The sequence below is a fragment of the Lampris incognitus genome, chromosome 13 (assembly GCF_029633865.1).
Source record: "Lampris incognitus isolate fLamInc1 chromosome 13, fLamInc1.hap2, whole genome shotgun sequence".
In the NCBI taxonomy this organism is placed as follows: domain Eukaryota; kingdom Metazoa; phylum Chordata; class Actinopteri; order Lampriformes; family Lampridae; genus Lampris; species Lampris incognitus.
Genome location: NC_079223.1, coordinates 42,297,541 through 42,320,149, shown reverse-complemented (window position 1 = coordinate 42,320,149; position 22,609 = coordinate 42,297,541). Strand labels below are relative to the sequence as shown.

The following is a 22,609-nucleotide window of genomic DNA, read 5'->3' as shown; positions in this document are numbered from 1 at the left end:
TCCTCCCACATGCTATGTCCCCCTGGTGAAACTCCTCACTGTCAGGTGAAAAGAAGCAGCTGGTGACTCCATATGTATTGGAGGAGTCATGTCTGTAACCCTCCCCGGATCGGCAGAGGGGGTGGAGCAGTAACCGGGACGGCTCAGAAGAGTGGGGTAATTGGCGAGGTACAAATGGAGAGAAAAAAAGGGGAAACCCCCCCACCCACCCCCAAAAAAAAAATGAAATCCCTTGTCTTTATGCTGTTTTGTTTGAATGCACGTCAAAGTAAATTTACAAATCACTCCATTTTGTTTTTATTAGCATTTTCCATGCTGTCCCAACTTTTTGGGAATTGGGGTTGTACATGCAACTGTATAATGTAGAGTTGTTATAATACAGATGTGTGCAGTGATGATATCCTCATTTTCTTATATAATGCAGCCTACCAGCAAAGCAGGAAGTACTTTTATTTTAACCAGGAAGTACATTTTCAGTCCTGGATTGCTCGCCAGTGACATCACTCGTGAACACTTTTCCTAAACAATTTTGGCGGCGATTCAGAGACATACGTAAGACTGTTCAGTATTATGGCTGCTATTGGAATGTTATGGCGGGGGGGGGGGTGGGAGAGTGAGAGAGATTGTTGGAAATTGGGATCATTTCCATTTAACCTGCCCTAACTTTAAACCTGACCTTTAACCCCAGTAGCCCAGAAATGACCCCTTTTCAAAGTCAGAGGTAGCAGTGCATAAGATCACACTGGTCAATGTGTATTGCAAACACACATTTTAAATACTTTTCCTGAATCCATTAAATTATCATAAACTCACCAAAGACTCGAATTTTACATCAAAAGTTACAAAATAAATTGTTTCTGCTACAAAGCCTAACTTCAGCTTCATGTCACACCAATGTTGTGGACAGGTCTGCAGACTTTGTTATGGACACAGACACACACAAGACCACCTGGATGTAGAAAGGTATTCCAGCGCTGCGACGCGTGGCACAAAGCTTGGATGAAGGGTCACTGGACTTGACTTCCTGCAGTACCTCAGACAGCCAGCGGGCAGGAAGCTGCTGCAGGGCTCGGCTCCTACTCCTAAAGCACGCACACGCACGCACACGCACGCACACACACACACACACACACACACACACACACACACACACACACACAAACACATGAAAAAGCTCATCAAACATGCTGACACGGATCCGATTACTTGGTTTACCTTTTAGGGGTGACATACTGTAAAACAGGGATAGGCAACATTGTCCAGAAAGGTCCGGTGTGGGTGCAGGTCTTTGTTCCAACCAAGCAGTTACACACCTGATTCTATCAGTCAACCAATAGTCTTTGCTAAGGACCTTGATTTGTAGACTCAGGTGTGTAACTCCTTGGTTGGAACAAAGACCTGCACCCACACCGGACCTTTCTGGACCACGTTGCCCATCCCGGCTGTAAAATATGAAAATGTAAAACGATGTTTAAATGTTTCATTTCAGCACGTGTTAAACTCATGTTTAAGCAGTGAAATACCTTCATCCGCTGTATGAACAGCTTACACAACACATTAGCATGGAAAAGGGTATTTACTGAAGACTGGAGGGATGCTCTCTATAAAAGCCTTGTTTATTTTGCTTAGCTACACTCCGCACACAACAGACCTGAGTGAAAAAGTTGAAAATCATTTTTGTTTTAACATTATGGGTTCATACGAGACAAAAAGAAACTAAATTTATTTTCGAAGAATTGAAACTTTCTGACATGAACTGTTTTGTATGGCACACATCAGTCATCCCATGCTCAAAGCACATTAATATATATATGCTTAGAATATTATTTAACACAGATCTCACACACACACACACATGCTCATAATCATATACGCACATATATTTACAGACACACAAACACGGAGGAGTTGGTATACTGCAAAGGAAAAATGTATTCTCTTGTTCTGTCAACAGCAGTTATTTATCAATAAGCATTGGAGCAGAGGTCAGACCAAACAGCCTAGTGTGGAAGAAAGGCAAGAAACATATTAGGCTGTCAGCATACAAGGACACTCGCACACCTTTATGTTGTGTTTCACATGGCAAGACATGCAAAGTGAAAGCAGACATGCAGTGATGCAATCAGGAAGGCTAAGGCCGATTACAAACACAAGCTGGGGAACAAGCTCCAGGGCAAAGAAGGCAGAGGTGTGTGGCAGGGACTGTGGCAAATTACCAACTACAAGGCGAAACACTCTGCCTGCAATGATGACCCCAAGTTCCCTGATGAACTTAATGGGTTCTACTGTCGTTTTGATAAAACCTCAACCTGACAACCGAGTCTGCCTACAGTGGATGCCCCGCTGAGTCCACCATTTGTGATTGGGAAGCATGAGGTCAGGGGTCTGCTGCGCAATCAGAACAGTGAAAAAGCTGAAGACCCTGATCTTGTGTCCTCAACCACTTTAAAATGGTGTGCTGCTGGGGCATCCGGGTAGCGTAGTGGTCTATTTCGCTGCCTACCAACACGGGGGTCACCTGTTCGAATCTCCGTGTTACCTCCGGCTTAGTCAGGCATCCCCACAGACACAATTGGCCGTGTCTGTGGGTGGGAAGCCGGATGTGGGTATGTGTCCTGGTAGCTGCACTGGCGCCTCCTCTGGTCAGTCGGGGCGCCTGTTCGGGGGGGGGGGGGACTGCACATGTATCGGAGGAGGCATGTGATAGTCTGCAGCCCTCCCCGGATTGGCAGAGGGGGTGGAGCAGCGACCGGGATGGCTCGGAAGAAAGGGGTAATTGACCGGATACCATTGAGGAGAAAAAAAGGGGGAACATTTTCAAAAATAAAAAATAAAAAAATGGTGTGCTGCTGATCTTGCTTCTGTTCTGATTTGTATTTTTAACTGGTCTATCAACCAGTGCAAAGTAGCAGCATGCTTTAAATCTGTAGTTATAATTCCTATGCCTAAGAACCCCATTGTTAGCTGTTTAAATGACTACAGGCCCATTGTCTTAATATGAGAGTGTCTGCACACATAGTATGTAAACATCTGTCCGGTGCTGTGCTAGAAGACCCCAATCAGTTTGTGTACAGGGCCAATAGGTCGGTGGATCATGCTGTATCTCTCTGTCTCTACTCCATCTTGCAGCATCTATAGAGGCGCCTGCCACCTACACTCTGGTACTGTTCAATGACTATAGCTCAGCTTTTAATGCAATCATAACCACAAGGCTATATACCAAACTTTTGCAGCTAGGTTTCCCTCAGTCTCTATTTCTCTGGGTCTTGGACTTCTTACTGGGCAGAACACAGGTTGTCAAATTCAACAAATTGTCAAACTCACTGGCTATGAGCACAGGTACACCTCATGGGTGTGTCCTCTCACCTCTGCTCTACTCATTATACACCAATGACTGTATTTCACACTCTGACACTGTAAAAATGACCAGGTTTGCTGATGATACAACACTGGTGGGACTGATTTCCTGTAATGATGAGAAAGCTTATAGAAAGGAGGTTTCCTCTCTTGTGGACTGGTGAAGCAATAAAAATCTCAAACTGAACATCAAAAAAACAAAAGAACTTGTGGTTGACTTCCATAAAAATCAGGGAGAGCTACAACCGCTGGCCATTAACAACCAGGGGGTAGAGAGAGTGGATCATTTCAAATTCCTTGGGACTAAAATCTCCTCTTCCCTGAAATAAAAGAATAGAATACACTTTGTTATTTGTACATACATACAATGAAATGTCACTCTCTGCAGTTAACCCATCCTAGCTGTGTAGCTAGGAGCAATGGGCAGCCGCCACGCAGCACCTGGAGACCAACTCCAGTTATTTCTTCCTATTGCCTTGGTCAGGGGCACAGACAGGAGTATCAACCCTAATATACACATGTTTTTGATGGTGGGAGGAAACCAGAGCACCCGGAGGAAACCCACCCAGACACAACAAGAACATGCAAACTGCACACAGGAAGGACCTGAGACGGCTTGCGGTTCGCACCCAGGACCTTCTTGCTGTGAGGCAACAGCGCTAACCACTTGGCCACTGTGCCGCCCATGGGGAGACAACTTCATCACCATCCAGAAGAAAGATCATCAAGGACTATTCTTTCTAAGGCAGCATATGAAATTTGGACTGTCAAGGGTTGCCATGTTACAGTTCTTCAGAGCTGTAATGGAAAGTGTGCTCACTTTCTCAACAACTGTATGGTATACAGAATTGTATACCAAACAATTCATACAGCCCACAAGAAAAACAAACTGTTGGACAGAGTAGATCGCACAGCTTCAAAAATAATTGGCTGTGGACTCCCCACCATTTCTGAATTATACCATATTCGCATTCAGCAGAAAGGTTTTAAAATTTTAAATGGACTCCTCGCACCCCGCCAACCCGCTATTCAATCATCTCCTTTCGGGTAAAAGACTCCACAGTATTAAGACCGGAACATCTCGCGTCCACAATAGCACTTACCCTGCAGCAATCCACATCCTAAATGCTTCACTGATTGTATAAGTATAGACTCCTTAAGCACATGCACACTAATTTGTCACTTTAAGGGCATGGGACATATGGTTGCATTAATTGAATTATTGTAATATAATTGCAACAATATGTTTTTGTGGATACTCCTCATACCATATTGTGTGGTTATGTGTTTACTGTTATATCTGAGCACACCGAAACAACATCAAAATCATCTGTAAAGTTGATACGGCAATAATGTATTGAGTCTTGAGAGAGAGAGAGAGAGAGCAAGAGAGCCAACAAGAGAGAGAGAGAGAGAGAGAGATAGACCGTGTGCAGGCAAGCAATGGAGAGAAAGATAAAGAAAGAGAGAGCAAAGTGGAACACACTGATCCAGAAACCAGTGCAGAGCATCAAAAGGCAGTGGTTAAGCACCCAGCAATCAACACCCCATAACCCAACACACGGCCTGCATACCATCCACACACCGCTCTTTCCAGTCCACACTCTTTCTAAACACACACACACACACTCTCTCTCTCCTTTCACACACCTACACACAACCACCAGAATGTCGCCCTCATTTCACAACACACGAGTCATAGAGAGAGACCAGTTTTGTTCATAAGCAAACAATCATGTTTTTGTAAAGCTCTTCAAGTCTGGGTGGTTCAATCAAACTCAACATCATCCAAAAAGCTTGTGGATCGTCGCCCGCTGTACACCAAAAAGACATTTCCACAAAACCTCCACAGAGGAAAACGGGGAGGTTTACAAAAAAGAGGGGGGATTCTTTTATACCGTGTAGAAATAAAGCAACCTAGATTTTTCTGTTTCGCAAAAAATATCGAGTTGTTTACAACTGCAGCAGAGATGGAGGAGGTCGGGAGTGATGCCCAATCAGAGAGTGAACCTGAGGCTTCAGCCAAGTTTAATCTTGTCCCTTCAGCACTGCTATGAGCTGCCAGAGAGGCCCCATCAATCCGGTGCTGCTCAATAGGAAAAGCAATTTCATCCACAGTACTAGTCACATGAGGGAAATACAAAAAGATGAGAAATGCGTACTTTTTACCAAAGTAGGACACTTTGCAAGTACTGCACTCTCTAGGGATCAGATTTGGTCAAAAGTAAATAATCATACTGTTGAAATGCAAAACATTAAAATGATAACACATACCCCATTACTGCACTACCCGAAGTATGCCAATGCGAGACAAACCTGGATCTGTGCAAAACTCTTTCGTAGTACCACACGGTGATGAACTACGTAATTCACTTTTATGCAATCACTTTACACGTGAGGAGTAATTGTGAGATGATGTGAAGCCGATTTCGAGACATACTAACAGATGGCATAAAGGCACAAGACTGATTTAAGCAACAACAACCTATAAACTCAAATTTAAGCACTTCGCCCTTTATGCCGGATTTGTGCTCTTCTCGTTTAGATACACAAACGTCTACAAACATACCTGCACAACATGTTGGTGAGGCGAACGAACCCCACGTAAGCCAGTTCAAATGCACCACGGTGACGAGACTGCAGGAGCTGCTGTCGGAAGTACAGACCGACTCCCTCAACCTGAGAGAGAGAGACAGAGAGAGAGAGAGAGAGACAGACAGAGAAAGAGAGAGAGAAACTAGCTGATGAAATTATTCCAATTCACATTTAATTTAACGTGGACTTGGGGCATCCGGATGGCATGGCAGTCTATTCTGTTGCCTACCAACACGGGGATCGCAAACCCCGTGTTACCTCCGGCTTGGTCAGGCATCCCTACAGACACAATTGGCCATGTCTGTGGGTGGGAGGCCGGATGTGGGTGTGTGTCCTGGTCGCTGCACTAACGCCTCCTCTGGTCAGTCGGGGCGCTGTTCGGGGGGGAGGGGGAACTGGGGAGAATAGAATGATCCTCTCAGGTGCTTCATCCCCCTGGCGAAACTCCTCACTGTCAGGTGAAAAGAAGCGGCTGGTGACTCCACATGTATCAGAGGAGGCATGCAATAGTCTGCAGCCCTCCCCGGATCGGCAGAGGGGGTGGAGCAGTGACCGGGACGGCTCGGAAGAGTGGGGCCAGATATAATTGGGAAGAAAAATAAAGGGGGGGGGGATCCAAAGAAGAAGAAAAAAATTAAGGCAGATTTCAAATTGCTTCCTGGATTACTCCTAAAATTAAATTTTAGCAGTAATTAGTATACATTAGCTACCAACTTCTGGGAAATCATCCCACTACATGAGCTCGTGCATTTTTATATGCATATCTTATTATTTTGTATTTGCTGAGCAAAGTAAATCTATATGATAGGAAAGAGTCTCGTCTGAGCGATACCGCACGGATATAGCTGGAGTGGCCAAGCATGTGGAGCGTGAGAGCGGCATGTCAGTGGCGTGACAAGTGTGTTCAAATAAAGACATTGGGACATCCACATAATGACCACTGTCGGTAAAACCATCAAGTTGGTAATAGTGTTAGTGACATTATTCTAACTATACACACACACATACACACACACACACAAGCGGCGTTTCTTTCACAGTGTGTAAACACATGAGTGTATTGCAGGTGAGGGGCAGGGCAAGGCGGAGGCAGAGCTTTTGTGCCCTGTCATTAGGCTGTGGCATCACGACCACAGAGAAGGCCAGGCCATGGTCAGTCAGGGGTGGCACGGAGGGCACAGGGAGGGGTGCCAATGCCTGGCAAATCTCCATATGAAAAACCCCCTAGTGAATTTGGGGTTAGACACAACATCTAAACCAAACACAGACACAGATCCCCTGTGCACTAATGTTACATCATCGGCTTAACCATATCCCCGATCCCAGAGATGGCTGGGAGCTTCTTATTACTCTGTCTCTGCCACAGGTTTACAACCTGACACAAATGTAGTGCTACACTGAATTTTATTCTGAGCCCAACCGAATGACTGGCCCATTCACTCAGCTGACCCTGTGGACCAAAAGTGGACTAACTGAAACACCAAACTATGGAGCAGGGTGACCACAGTGGTACCAGCCCAATGAGTTATCATATCAACGGCCAAAGTGGACTCTCAGGACAGGCCTGACCTCACCGGGGTAAAAATGGGAGTGACAGTCACTGTTTGAGGGCCGTGGCTGCTTGAACCAGACCACTGCGGTGTGGTGCGGTGCTGAAGCGGGCCGTGCCAGCCCATGGCTACGGCTATTTAAAGTCTCCCTCCCGACGGTTCCCGTTTGTATAACCGTTAAAAAGCCGATCGGGCTTCCTGTGTGGGGTGGGGAGAGGGGGAGACTTAATTTGGATGTCAACTTCCTGTTTGCAACGCTCCCGTTTCCCAAAAAACTTCCATGTGCGGAGAGAAAAGTTTCCCAACTCTAATTACATGTATGGCTCTGGGCCGTGCCGGTGACCCAAATAGCCAACTTCTCCTCTGACAGCCACGGGTTAGCTCCCAGTCTGATAACACTGTTGCAGGTCTCCGGCTGGCGCTCCCGTCCAATCTAATGGCTGCAATCCCAAGGGGCATCGCGTAATTCCAAGAAGTGGCTAATGAAATATAAAATGACAATTCCATAAAAAAGATGCAGACTAATTATCTTAAATCATTTTACATTCTCATGCTAACAGCCATAAAAATAATTACTATTGACATTATCGTCTTTTTTCTATTTGTTAACACTCTTCTACTTTAATATCTTGGTGTGAAACTTTGGTTGACCGGATGAGTGCTGAACTGGCAAATATTATTTTAATTACATTACTCAGTTAGGAATTTTATTTCAATTATATGGATTATACTGATTTTAAATTAAAGTTAATCAAGTAAGGCTTGATTAACTTTAACTGGTGCAGTGGTTAGCATGGTCACCTCACAGCAAGAAGGTCCTGGGTTCCAACCCTGGGGTTGTTCAACCTTGAGGGGGGGGGGGTCGTCCCGGGTCGTCCTCTGTGTGGAGTTTGCATGTTCTCCCCATGTCTGTGTGGGTTTCCTCCGGGTGCTCCGGTTTCCTCCCACAGTTCCAAAGACATGTAGGTCAGGTGAATCCACCGCACTAAATTGTCCCTAGGTGTGGATACGTGTGTGTGTGTGTGTGTGTGTGTGTATATGTGTGTGTGTCGGCCCTGTGATGGCCTGGCGGCCTGTCCAGGGTGTCTCCCCACCTGCCACTCAATGACTGCTGGGATAGGCTCCAGCATCCCCCCACCCTGAGCAGGATAAGCAGTTAGGAGAACACAAGGGGCTAGATATACAGTGTACGCTACAGCTTACACTGTTATAGTTTTCACCTTTCTTGGTGGTAAGGATTTGTTTCCACACCTTGCAGTCAACAGTGTCGTCTCGTCCTAGTATGTAGTGTAGTGTAGTCCATTAACCCAGTGTTTTGTACAGAGAACCAATCAAGCCGGACTTCCAGGAAACCACCACCTATACCACCCTGCCCCCTTCATCTTAACTATCCGTCTCCTGAGATCGAATGTGTTTATGGAACTTTGTGGGCGATTAAACTTATCGGGCATCTTAATTACCGACAACAGCGAGAAAGGAAACGTCAGATATGAGGATAGCACAGTTTAGTTGGAAAACCTATCACAAGTTTCAGCCATGCAATGAGATATCCGTCAGCGTTCATCATCATCTAAAAATGAGACAGCGAGGCAGTGCAAAGTTATGTAATAGAGGGTTCTGGATGACCTGTGTCCTATAACAGTAAAGACAACACATTTTAGAGGTGAAGCTAAAGTAAGAAATAATGAATGAACCCGAGGTAAGAAAGAGATCGCTTTAGAGAAATATTTCACTTGATAGAAAATTAACCCTTCATAATATTTTAATATTGACACACCATTGTAGCGGTAAGTGTGCTTCTCCATTAGCCGCGGGTAGGCCAGACCCACGGCTATGTCTCCTGTGTTATTTGTACCACGGCCTGGTAATACAAACTTGACGGAGGATCCCCGACTCGTGCCAGCGCTGCTTTGGCGGTCTCTGCCCCAGACACAAACACATATACTGAAGACGTTCACGCACACAATATCCCTATCACACACAAAACTTTGGAATGTTGTCTCCAGATGGCAGAGTGACATCTCTTCTTTCTCCGTCTATTACCATCTGGATCCTCTCACATTCCTTCTGTCTCTTCCCCTCAGCTCAAGTCAACTGAAAAAAACCCCTGAAACAAAACAACTATCACCCGCGTCAACAACGGCTGCTGTTGCCATGGCGGCACCCGGCAAAAGAAACATCTGCGGTGTTGCCGAGGCGACGGGATCCAACACAGGACATTGGTGAGGGACCGCGAGAAGTTGACAGGACGCACTTTGGAAAGAACTGTTGAACGGTCAAAAAAAAAAATACACACGTTTTGCCCAAGCGTGTGTCATTACTGTGTTTGTCTATACGGACCGTGCCAGGCCTGCTTTCCAAGCACTCGTATCGGACTCACCCACCAGGGCGCGTGTGCACTCACACATACAGAGGAGTGGAAGAGAAGCCGTACGAATGAAAATTGAGGAGGGATGCGGAAAAGAGGTGGAGGCAGGGACAGAAGTTCAGATTTTCCTCTTGTCCCTGCGGTTGTGAGGAGCTTGTTAGCTCATCGGTTGCGTAACAAAGCCCAACGCGCCAACCGCCGAGGTTGGCACGGCATTAATGACGTAATCCCTTCATAACGCCGTGGCACTGACATTATTATCAAGGGCAGAGGAAACAATATTAAAAATCACGCTGGCCTTTCGTGCCATCTCAAATCCCCACGCCACCGTTTTACAAGAGGGGGCTGCATATCTCCGTGTGGTTTTGTGAAGGAAAAATGTGAATTTCGGGATGGGATAACTTTAATGGAGCATGGAATTCAAATATCTTTTCACAATTTTACTGTGTCCAATTGAGGTTTACCCAGCGGTTGTCACATAGCGACGAATATCAACAACTGTTTGGTAATTCTGCTCACGTCTTCAACCTTAAATATTTAGAACAACTTTGTTACAGCCATAAAGGAGAGACAAGTGGTATGGCCAGAATCATTTCTTTTTTTTTTTGGAATTTTCCCTTTTTCTCCTCAGTTATACTTGGCCAATTACCCCACTCTTCCCGAGCCGTCCCGGTTGCTGCTCCACCCCCTCTGCCGATCCGGGGAAGGCTGCAGACTACCACATGCCTCTCTGACACATGTGGAGTCGCCAGCCACTTCTTTTCACCTGACAGTGAGGAGTTTCACCAGGGGGATGTAGCGCATGGGAGGATCACGCTATTTCCCCCAGTCCCCCCCCCCGCCCCCGGAACAGGTAACCCGACCGACCAGAAGAGGTGCTAGTGCAGCGACCAGGACACATACCCACATCCGGCTTCCCACCCGCAGACACGGCCAAATTGTGTTTGTAGGGACTCCCGACCAAGCTGGAGGTAACACGTGGATTCGAACTGGCGATCCCCGTGTTAGTAGGCAACGGAATAGACTGCTACGCTACCCGGACACCCCGGCCAGATTAATTTCTAACAAAGTGGTCTGTCCCAAGCTTTGTACTAAAAAAAGCTGTAGTATCAAAATCTATGCCAGCGCAAGTAGCACTGAACAAATTGACACTATGAAATTGACAACTAAGGCCCTTAATTATGCACACAAAACACACAAACACATGGGGCATAAGTGCATAACACTTCCTATTTTTTGCAGACATTCCCTTCCTCACAGGGATGTAAATATATGGTCGACAGGAACATACAAAGACACACACACACATCTACCCCCTGCACAGCCAAGTACAGTGTATGTCTGTTACCCTTGTTATTATGGACGGTAACATGCTGAACCACTCAGACAACTATTCCTGTGTGTGTGCATGTTTTTTGTGTGTGTGTTAAGTCTGTCTGTCGCTCCGTGTGTGTTGTTGTTTGCAGTGTTCAGTGTTTTCCTGCTGGTGGTGGAAGTGATTTGGAAAGAATGCAGTGGAAAGGGAGGGCCGTCGTGGCCGTTAAACCAGCAGGGTCGGCCTTAAATGAAAGCACAGCGCTAACGAGGGCGGATGCTAATTGAAGAGGCTCCCAGCATGGTGTCACATACACGTTCACATCACTCTTCCCTAAAGTAGATACACACACATACTGTAAAGATGACAGCTCTTTACACAGCAGACATGCCGGCATGGCAATGTGGCTCTTGTGTGTTTGTGTGTGTGTAGATGTAAACTAAACAGCTATGTGGCGCTACATGAGCATGTATTTCCTGCTTATATATCTGCTGGGCCTTGTTTTAAGGAGTAAAATTGTGACATTATTTTGGCAAAAGAGGAGAAGAAGAATTTAAGTGACAGTGTTGTTAAACTGATGAAATTATTAAAAAAAATCTGAGCTCACAAAATCCACTCAAATATTTTAGATGATGGGCGTCCAGGTAGTGTGATGGTCTATTCTGTTGCCTACCGACACGGGGATTGCCGGTTCGAATCCCCGTGTTACCTCCAGCTTAGTTGGGCGTCCCTAAATGCAATTGGCCATGTCTGCGGGTGGGAAGCCGGATGTGGGTATGTGCCCTGGTTGCTGCACTAGCATCTCCTCTGGGTCAGTCGGGGCGCCTGTTCGGAGGGGAGGGGGAACTGGGGGGAATAGCGTGATCCTCCCACATGCTACGTGCCCCTGGCGAAACTCCTCACTGTCAGGTGAAAAGAAATGGCTGGTGACTCCACAGGTATTGGAGGAGGCATGTGGTAGTCTGCCAACCCTCCCCGGCTCAGCAGAGGGGGTGGAGCAGCAACCAAGACGGCTCAGAAGAGTGGGGTAATTGGCCGGATCCAATTGGGGGGGGGGGGGGATCCAATATATATATATATATATATATATATATATATTTTAGATGGCAACCCAAACTATGCTGAATCATACCAGGGCAAGACCCAGACCGGTTGGAGTAAGCCAACATAGAGAAGGCCGTTGGATGTGAGAGTTTGTGAGGTATATACATTTGATATCTGGTGAGTGTGTGTGTGTGTGTGTGTGTGTGTGTGTGTGTGTGTGTGTGTGTGTGTGTGTGTGTGTGTGCATGCATTTACACTTGCGTGCACCTCAGATCTCACCTGCGCCTCCGTGATGACCCAAGAGTGTGTTTCTTCTGTGCCGTCGTTTGTGCAGTGCAGGGGCAGACTCTGACACAGCTGTCCGAGCAGCATGGCTACTTCCTTCATGCTCCGCCAGCAACACACCAGCACCATCTGGGCTGTCACCCTGTAGCCCTCACCACTGTCACTGTCGCCTGGAATTCACACATAAGCAGTCACGAGCAGAAACACACAAACAGGGGCTCCGTTTTTTTTCTTCTTTTTTTTAAAGTGTTTGATCAGCTGCATCCACAAAAGATCTCTAGTAAAGCGCCGAACATGAAGAAAATGTGAATGAAAACAAGGAAAACGATTAAATCTACTCTGTCGACGTTTCGCCCACAAGATGTGACCGTGTTTTAACGTGTAATTGTGTCCCGTGTCATTCCACAACGCAAATTGTTACAAACCTGCTTTGTTAAAAACGTTTGTGATATCATTTACTTCACATGCAAATGTACATGGATCTGTTTGACTTTTCACAGACATCTTTTGAATCGCAGTGTGATGAGTCCGGCCCATCCGTAAGATGAGATGGGTTTTTTTCATGTCACACCGAGGAAGAGGCAAGTTTGTAGTTGGCTAATATGTTGCGTTCACGTGATGTGTCCTCATCCACTGCTCCTCTTGTTCTGCACATCGGCGTCAACGTAGTTTGACGTGAGCGAGGGAAGAAGTAAAACACTGACCCCGTCAGGACACAATCAGTACTACACCCAAACACAGACGGGGCCTGAACATCCCTTCACACTCTTAAACGTGTCCCTACAGAAAATGCATTAAAGTAAACTCAACATTAGATTCACAAATCAGATAAGCAATGATTCCAGCGTTTAGCACTCTCTAATGTGGTAAATGCCATCGATGTGCCTTTCGCTGAGTATTTTTTTTTTTCTCTATGACACTTTATTGGTATTCGTCACTTTGCTCACCTGTGTTGTCCTTTGTTGCTGTGCATGTGATCTGAGTGTCTGTGTCATCCAGTCCGGGCTGTGCGTCCAGCTCCCTGGCACTGCTGAAGAAGTCATTGGTGTCCCTGGGCTGTATCTCTGAAAGGATCTTCTGGAGACCTGCGGATGTCCCTGAGGACGGACGGATGGACACACGGGGACACACACACACACACACACACACACACACAAAATGGTGTGGACACACAGAAATACTTGTTGCAAGAATGTGATAACTCAGTTTGTTCCTGGGCTTTTTTGGACACAAAACACCCATGTATGTTTAAAGTGAGAATGAACGTCTCCTGCTTCTTGCGTTCTTGATTGTTGTTTATATAGGATACCAAAGATAAGCACACACAAAGACACACACTAAAATATCTATGTACACACATACACTCATAAATAGTATGAAGACAACAAAGATCAGGCCTGATGTGAAAAGAAGCCAGTTTACCTGAGTCTGCATCCATGGGAATGAGTCCCTCAGGGGAGGAGCTCTGGACTACAGGGGAGACCACGTCAGACATTCTGTAGCACACGTCAATCAGCTCAGACACCAGACACCGCCACTGATCAGTTTGGCTCAGACTCCTACACAAACACACGCACACGCACACACACACACACACATAATACTGAGGTCAAAAGACAGGTAAGTTTGTGATAAATGCCTCCTTGACCAAGGTACTGGCCCCCAACTGTTCCAGTGGATGTGCAAGACTGAGTCCAACCGGTTCGCTCCCATGTGTGTGATGTGTGGAAACTTTCCTATCCCTGCAAAGACTCCCCAGTGTAGTTTGACATTTTTCAAGTCACTAAAATTTCCATTTTTGAAAAAAAGGAAAAAAAAGGAATTTCATAATTTATGTAAAGAATTTAAAGCATCCAAGCATTTAGCCAATTAAAGGGACACTTCGCCGATTGTCGACCTTATTTCTATCCATCCGAATTTGGGATATAGTGTGAAAGACACCTGCAGTTTTTGCCAATGTTCTCTGTGTTTCTGGAATGTAGTTGCAAAATCTGGTCTTCCATCACCAGTGTCGTAACGTGACACATCAGTGATGTAGTTGGTGACAAGGAAGAACTATAGGGAAGTTCACCTTGGCTTTCTAGTCTCTGCCTCCGGGGGCATGCTCTAGAATGTCACTCAAAAACAAACTTCCTTGATCTCTTTGCCTTGTATTGCCAACTAGCTATGTTTCCAACAAAAAATGGTGTCCCAAAATTGGAGTGCAGAGGATGAGGATACATTTGACAGTGTTTTGGCTGTCTCGGATATTCAACCATATTTGTCCGAGTCGTATACGACGAAAGAATTGCTGCGGAGAGAGGCCGAGGCTGCTGCTGCATTAGCTGAGCAAGAGGATATGGTTGGTGGGGACTATTCAGAATCTGAGCTGCCAAAAGCAAACAGCGACTGGTGGTGCGTTTGTTAAAATTGTTCTCCGCTGCCAACAGAAACTGAATCATTTGACATAGTAAAATACTGAAGTGCCCCCACCAAATAGAGAGAGTATTAACGCATGTAATACACATGGACTAAGTTGGCTTTGTTATTGGGTGCTATCAGCTTTTTGTTATATTTCTAGAACCATTAGCTGCAACACTAAGAGCGCACACAGGCATTACAGTGGTATGAGGTGGGGGTTGTGAGCACAAATTATTTCTGTATGCAGATTGTATCTTGTTACTTATATCAGACCCTGGTAACGCCATACCTTTACTTTTAAACAAGACTGAGGCATTTTTGGAAATATCTGGGTATAAAATTAATTGGCATAAATCAGAGACTATGCCTGTATCCAGAACATGCTTGTCATCAGTGGTTTTTACTTTCCAATTCAAGTGAATTCCAGTGGGCATGAACTACTTAGGTTTAAGATTGCGTGCAGATTTGGAGAATATTATTGAAATCAATTTGCTGCCATTATTTAAAGAGATAAAAAAAAGAAATCGGGAAAGGTGGAAATCGATTAATCTCACCCCGTGGGCCAAAATAAATACTATTAAGATGGTGGCAGCTCCACAATCTAACTATTTATATCAATGATGCTACCACCAACTATACCCTATAAGATATTTAAATAACATAGTCAATTTGTCAGATTACCTGTGGAATGGGAAAAGGCTGAGGATCAGCTTGAAGAAGTTGTGTACTCGTAGGGAAAGGGGTGGCTTGGCACTCCCAAATGTGGTAATATATAATCTGTCTTTTGAAATAGCCAAGTTAGCTAGGGACAGGGCAGAATATGATTCCCACTTGGGTTGGATAAACAATAGAGAATTCTATGACTCTCCTTTCAAACCCATACAGATCCTTTCACAGATAAGATGACTAGATGGAGACAGAAGCCCCATGTTAAAGCATTCCCAGGTCTGAGGTGCAAAAATGATGGGGAAATCTCAATACAGACAGGTTTATTCTTCCATATGGAATAACCCTCAAGTCTGGATAGGGAAACGTTCAATTAGCTTGGGTAGCTGGCAGGGGAGTGTAATAAATATACAATGTAAATGTACAAAGTATATGTGGCATAAATGATTTACATAGAGATGCAAAATTTAAGACATACCAGGAGCTAGTTGGCCAGTTAAAACTCGAAAAGGAATGGAAAATTCTGGAAATACCTCCAATTAAGGAGGCGAATCTGACTTGATTCAGAAGTTCTTTGATTTTACCAAACATGACGCACAGCGCCTCGGTGTTCAACAAAAACATCATGAATGCAAAAAATGAGAAGTGTAAGAATCGAAGGTTAATTTGGCAAAGGGACTTAGGACATGATACTGGGGAGAAGACATGGCATAATATAATATCCAATACTGGCTTGGCCACAAGAGATGTTACACACAGATACTATTACACTCCACTGAAGCTATTTATGATGGGTCTGATACAAGACGGAAAGTGTTGAAAATGTAATCGGCACATTCTTACATGCTATATGGGAATGCACCATGGTTCTTCCCTTTTGGAAGGAAGGGTCGATCAAACTGGGAGAATGGACGGAACAGCCCTTACCAGAGGTATGTCTTCTGGATGATAAAACACTTTTACCACAGGGTGTCACCAAAGCACAGTTTGGATTAATACTAACGGGTCTCATTACTGCAGCAAGACTTGTTTTGCAAAACTGGAAGAACACAAAAAACACCAGAACTCAGTAAATGGGTTAAATTTATGACTGAAACCACCTCCTCTGAATGCTCAAGAGCTAAAATGAACAATACAAAAGGGAAATTTAAGCAAGTCTGGGATCACATCTTCCTGAACATTAAGGTCTCACTGCAGTAAAAAGTTGTGGGGAAAATCAAAGGCTAGATATTATCATGGCTAGAACTGTAGGATGTATTAATATGGGTGTATTTGTAAAATGTTTTAGGTGTTGTTACTGACTTTTTTGGAGGGGGGGTTGTGCTTTGTTTGTTTTGTTTTGTTTGATTTTGTTTTTCCTCCATTTTTGGGTGTATATTTTTGTAAAGTTGACTTATACAATATTGATAACATAAGACATTTATGAGTTATATGTATGTAGAATAACAGAGCATAAAAAATTAAATGACCAAAAAAATAAATAATAATAATAATTAATTTGTGGCAGAATGGGAAAGCTGTTGCCTTTGGGTGTGTTTTTACAAGTGAGAAGGAATACTAGCTTTAAAAACCTATTTCACCCTGTTATGGAAAAATGACAACTAAACAGAACCTGTTATTCAATTTTTTTAAATTCAGGCATTTAATAATAAAAAAAAGACCAAAAAAGGATGAAATAGTGCAAAATGTATATATTTTTGCAAGACAGTAAATGCCAGCGTTCTCTCCATGGTCTAGATGTGTTATTTTAAAGGTAACCAGAACTATCTGCAGCCAGGCACGACTGCCTGAAAAGACATTTTGAAGAACACCCATTTCAAACTCAGTCACTATTACAGGTTTTGTATGGCCAAGAAAAACTATTAATACAATCAGGATCAGAAACACTTTATTGATCCCCATGGGGAAACTGGGTACAGTTGCTCACATTGTACAAGAGAAAAGCATATGTGAAATTATAAGAAAAATAAGACGTGTAAAAAATATGCAAAGAATGTACAGTATGAATGCCATTCTAATACAGTATAAATATACGCCAGAGTATTCCACAGTTGAAATATTGCACAATCATAAAAGTTAAATTATTGTACTGTTAAGTTAGTATTGCACAATTGAAAATGTAAATTATAAATGAAGGGGTTATGAAGCCGCTGAAGGGAGAGAAATAAGTCCAAAGGTCCAACTGAATTGCTCAGTATTTTTATTTTTTGTCAGACACTTTGCTAGACGTATTGCATCACTTTGGAAAACAGGAATGGTGCTTCACAGATGCTTCTTGTTTGGATGGTTCTGGGACTGCTGCAATGTTTGGGGGAAGAGCAGGCTGAGTCAATACTGACTTTTGCTAAGTATATTTTCCACTTCTGGTGTAGGAAGATGGCTGTGCGAATTCGCATTTGCAGCGGCCACACCCAGTGCCATCCACGCAGTGTCTTTGTCCACGTCTGCATCTAAGTTTTGTCCTCGTTTGATGGCTGGGAGAGCTGGTGCTGGATCGGCTGAGAGAGCGGGGCAGGCTAAGCTAACTGCTAGCCCATGCAGACCAGTAGTTCCGATAACACTGAGGGCGGTCTGGCGGCGGCCTCACCTGGCGTTGACTGGTGTTTTTGATGTCGTCGTAAGGAGTGTGGGAAGGTGTGTCGAGGGTGTCTGGCTGGGGGAGTGGGCGCTGGATTGGCTGGGAGAGCTTGGTCTGCTTCGTCCGGTGGACCTGGGGACCACCGCCCCTGCCTGGAGCTGCGCCCCAGGAGGAAACGCTGAGGGCAGTCTGACAGGATGCGGAAGCCGGGCGGGCTAAGCTAACGGCTAACCCATGCAGATCGGCTGTTTCGACAGTCATCCTGGCTGGTGTTCGTTCCCTTGGACAGTGATTCTTTTTTTTTGGTATGTGTTAGTTTGGGGTATGTGTGTTCTTGTAGTTTTTGGATGTGTTTTTATCTTTGTGTTGTACTGCTGTGGTATGGGAGAAACGGCATTTCGCTTCATTTCATGTATGCAAGTGCATGAAGTGAAATGACAAATAAAGTGTTCCTGATTGATGAGGGAGCAGGAGTGACGCAGTCCACACTTTGTAGGCAAAGGTAAGGTCCCGTCATCATGCAATGGCAAGTTCAACAAGGCACACTCTGAAGTTGTGCGTGTGAGGTTTGTACATTGTCTTCACAACTTTGTCCTCTGACAGTTAACAAGTTTCCTCTTTGCATCTCACCTGAAATGACAAAAAAAAAAAAAGATATTTAGGGAAACATAACAGATGAAGACTTGGATGAACTTAAGCTGACTGTCATATTTTCATCACCTTTAAAATGGTGAAAGTGAAGATCAGTTTATTTTAAAAAATTGAAAAAGGAAAACAACTTCGGTGCAGGTGACAATGTAAATTGTCCACATAGATTGTCTACATTGACATCGGGTGTCATAGTACTTATTATATAGAAAAAAATAAAGTATCACAGAAAGTTGAATCAGTTCATCGGGACACAAAGTTTAGTGGGAGGAACGTTTCATCACTCATCTAAAGGGACCTCTTCAGTCTCACCTGACTGCAGGTATCCCCACCCTTCTAAACAATACAGTTGTGTCACGTCTTTATGCATGCTCAACAAACACTGTGTCCAGATGAACTGGTTCAACTGTCTGTGACAGTTGCGTAACGACCAAAAACAATGACCGGTTTCATATGCAAATATGGGCGTGACCATTAACTAGAGTTTCAATGGCCATGTGTACTATTCACAGAGGCTCTGGGAATAGTTACAATCACAGCATTGTAAGATGGCAAAAGATGTACTCGTAGGCCCCTCCCCTTCGGTTCAGGGATGGTCGTTCCCTCTTCACATAGGTGGCCTCCTTGACTCCCCAATGAACTGATTCAACTTTCTTACCTATATCATCGACCATGCATAAAGACACCAACAAAATATGTATGTGTTTTCTACCTTTGCTCTTAGTGGCAGGCTTCCTCTTCACAATATTTTCATCATGCTCCAAAACAGTGAGTTGCCCTCTATTCCTCATGCCCATGTAGGAGAAGTGTTATCTCTTGGGTATGTAGTACTTCAACATAGCAGTGGAACACTTCCAACAGACCTGTGTAATGTATAAAAAACAAAACAAAACATTGTTTTCAGAAATGAAATTCCTACAACATTGAAATGCTGGTATCCACATCAAAACAGTGGAGGGAAGAGCTTCCAAGCTGGCCCAAAATAATGAAAAATATATTTAAATAGCAGGCTCCTTTAAGGCGACAAAATATTTATTAATGCTAGAATAGTGCACAGAATACAAACAGCATGAAGGAGCCAGGAAACAAAGGCAGCTACTGCTGCATCCTGCATGTATGTCCACATGTATTCAGCTACTGCTGCATGTATGCCCACATGCATTTGGCTACTGCTGCATGTATGTCTACACGCGTTCAGCTACTGCTGCATGTATGCCCACATGCGTTCGGCTACTGCTGCATGTATGCCCACATGCATTCGGCTACTGCTGCATGTATGTCTACACGCGTTCAGCTACTGATGCATGTATGCCCACATGCGTTCGGCTACTGCTGCATTTATGCCTACATCCGTTCGGCTACTGCTGCATGTATGCCTACATGCGTTCGGCTACTGTTGCATATACATCTACATGCGCTCAGCTACTGGTGCATGTACATCTACATGTCTGTCAATGTTCTCATTCATCCAGGTCATGGTTATCCAAAGGAGATGAATCAAGTGCAACTGGACTTGGTATATATCCGTGAAGACGTTTCGCCTCTCATCCAAGAGGCTTCCTCAGTTTGTGCCTTTCTGACTAGACGATGCTAGTCTGACTGGCTGGTGATGAGACTCAGAATTTATCCTCTAGGAGTCGTTGTCAGAGCTATAGATATGCGTGGATCTTTGTGATCCGATGTTTACCAATGCCCGTCGCTAACAGAGCCATAGATATGCGTGGCTCTTTTGTGTACCGATGTTATGGCCGCGCCCATCGTTATCGGAGCTATTGATATGCGTGGCTCTCCTGTGCTCCGATGTCCAGCCGGGCCCATCGCCATCAGAGCTATTGATTTGCATTTGTTTAGCAGCGACGGTCGTTGGGGGTGTTAGTTTCGACTTCATTGTTCAGTGGTCATGAGAGTTGTTGGAGCCGTTAGTGACCGACTGTTGTCCTTGGAGGCTAGGCTTCTTGAGTCTCCTGGGTAGAGATGAAAGGACAGCATTGTAAGTGGGAGATAGGTGGTGTCGGGATGGTTTTTCCAGTTTCGCATAGATGGCTTCCTTCACCCCTCTTTCAAACCATCTATCTTCTCTGTCCAAAATGTGAACGTTGCTGTCCTCGAAGGAGTGTGTCTTCTCCTTTAGGTGTAGATAGACTGCTGAGTCTTGTCCTAAGGAGTTTGACCTTCTGTGTTGGGCCATCCGTTTGTGTAGTGGTTGTTTGGTTTCTCCTATGTATAGGTCAGTGCAATCCTCATTGCATTGTATTGTATACACTAGATTGCTTTTCCGGGTGTGTGGTACATGGTCTTTGGGATGAACCAGTCTTTGTCGGAGTGTGTTGCTGGGTTTGAAGTATACCGGGATGCGGCGTTTGTTGAAAATTCTCCTGAGTTTCTCGGAGACTCCAGAAACACACGTGATGACTGTGCTATTCCTTCTGTTCCTTTTCTCCTCGTCGCTCACCTGGTTGGTCTTTTCGGAACGTTTTGCAGTTTTCACAAAGGTCCAACTCCGCAGGTTTTTAAAGCTCCCCTCAGGTGTTTGTGTTCTTCTCGTTGGGCCTGAGTGCTGCTGGGCACATTGTCAGCTCTGTGTTGCAAAGTTCTGATGACGCTCAGTTTGTGTTCCAGTGGGTGGTGTGAGTCGAAAAGTAGATATTGGTCTGTGTGTGTAGGGTTCCTGTAAACCCCAATGTGGAGGCTCCCGTCTTCCCCAATGTGGACGTCACAGTCCAAGAAGGGCAAACTGTTGTTCTTTACGTCTTCCCTTGTGAACTTAATGTTCTTGAGGTACATCTACATGCATTCAGCTACTGTTGCATGTGCGTTTACATGCATTCAGCCACTGCTGCATGTACGTTTACATGCATCCAGCTACTGCTGCGTGCACATCTACATGCATTCAGCTACTGTTGCATGTATGTCTACAGCCATACAGCCTTACTACTAGGCCCACTGTAAGAATGTCAACCCAACAACACAACAAATTTTGCTCAGAGCTCAATACAAAGTTTCAGTTAGCATTAGTTTCTAAAGTTATGACCAAGTCTTACCTCTGGAACGAGCCCACTTTGACTATGGGCTGAAGCAGCAACAGGTTGTTTTTGTCCCACGGCTGGGCACACTGCCTGTGACAGTCGCAGTAGAGGCAGATTGTTCTTCAATCTATGGTGACAAAGTAAAAAAAACTATGATTAGCATTTGTACCTGTAAACCATCTCAGTACTAAAGAGAGCAGACACAATATGGAATTTTGTATGCTATGCATTCCATGTAACTAACGTTATCTTAAAAACAACGTACCTCTATTTGCCCTCGCTTCTCTGGGGGTTCTCACTGCCATGGCCAATATTGCTTCCAAAAGAGCGGGCAGAGCAGATGTCTTCAGCAATTTCTTTTTGCGTCCTCCCATCAACTATGACCCTATCTCTGTTGTAGTCATCTACTGCAAAATGCAAAGAGCATAGCCGAAAATTTCCCAGGACTGATGCCGATGCCTTCTCATCATATTTGGGGCTTTTTAATTGCTTGGAGCCATTCTTTGCGCCATTCAACATCTGTTGGTAATTCAGTGGTAGTTTACGCTTACTTCCTCCTCTCTCTTCTTTCTGTGGTTGTTGCATCCAGGCACGATACAATGAGACGGCATGTTTGTTGTCAAAACTGATCCAATGCAATTTGGTTTTCGGTTTTCTGATCGAAGAGTTAAAATTTCAGGACGTCGTTCTTTGTACTCAGGGCCGCAAGAAACAGCCACCTCCACGAGTTGGGCCGGCTTTGGGATTTGGGTGTCAGAAGTCTGCGCGCAATGCATC

General features: G+C 44.7%; 1 protein-coding gene and 1 long non-coding RNA gene across 2 annotated transcripts in view; both read right to left on the bottom strand.

The window, feature by feature from the left end:
* Positions 1 to 22,609, bottom strand: part of thada (THADA armadillo repeat containing) — a 128,570-nt gene that overhangs the window by 93,903 nt on the left and 12,058 nt on the right. Inside the window, exons 19-23 of the mRNA XM_056291597.1 lie at positions 13,937 to 14,073; positions 13,462 to 13,611; positions 12,509 to 12,684; positions 5,927 to 6,036; positions 950 to 1,082 (exon numbers count right to left, since the gene is read on the bottom strand). Of these exons, the coding sequence (XP_056147572.1) occupies positions 950 to 1,082; positions 5,927 to 6,036; positions 12,509 to 12,684; positions 13,462 to 13,611; positions 13,937 to 14,073 (706 nt within the window). The remainder of the gene's footprint in view (positions 1 to 949; positions 1,083 to 5,926; positions 6,037 to 12,508; positions 12,685 to 13,461; positions 13,612 to 13,936; positions 14,074 to 22,609) is intronic.
* On the bottom strand, positions 19,533 to 22,283 carry LOC130122645 (uncharacterized). Its single transcript, XR_008811251.1, has 3 exons — positions 22,098 to 22,283; positions 21,848 to 21,959; positions 19,533 to 19,669 (listed from the first exon to the last, which is right to left on the bottom strand). It is a non-coding gene; the product is annotated as an uncharacterized LOC130122645 (long non-coding RNA).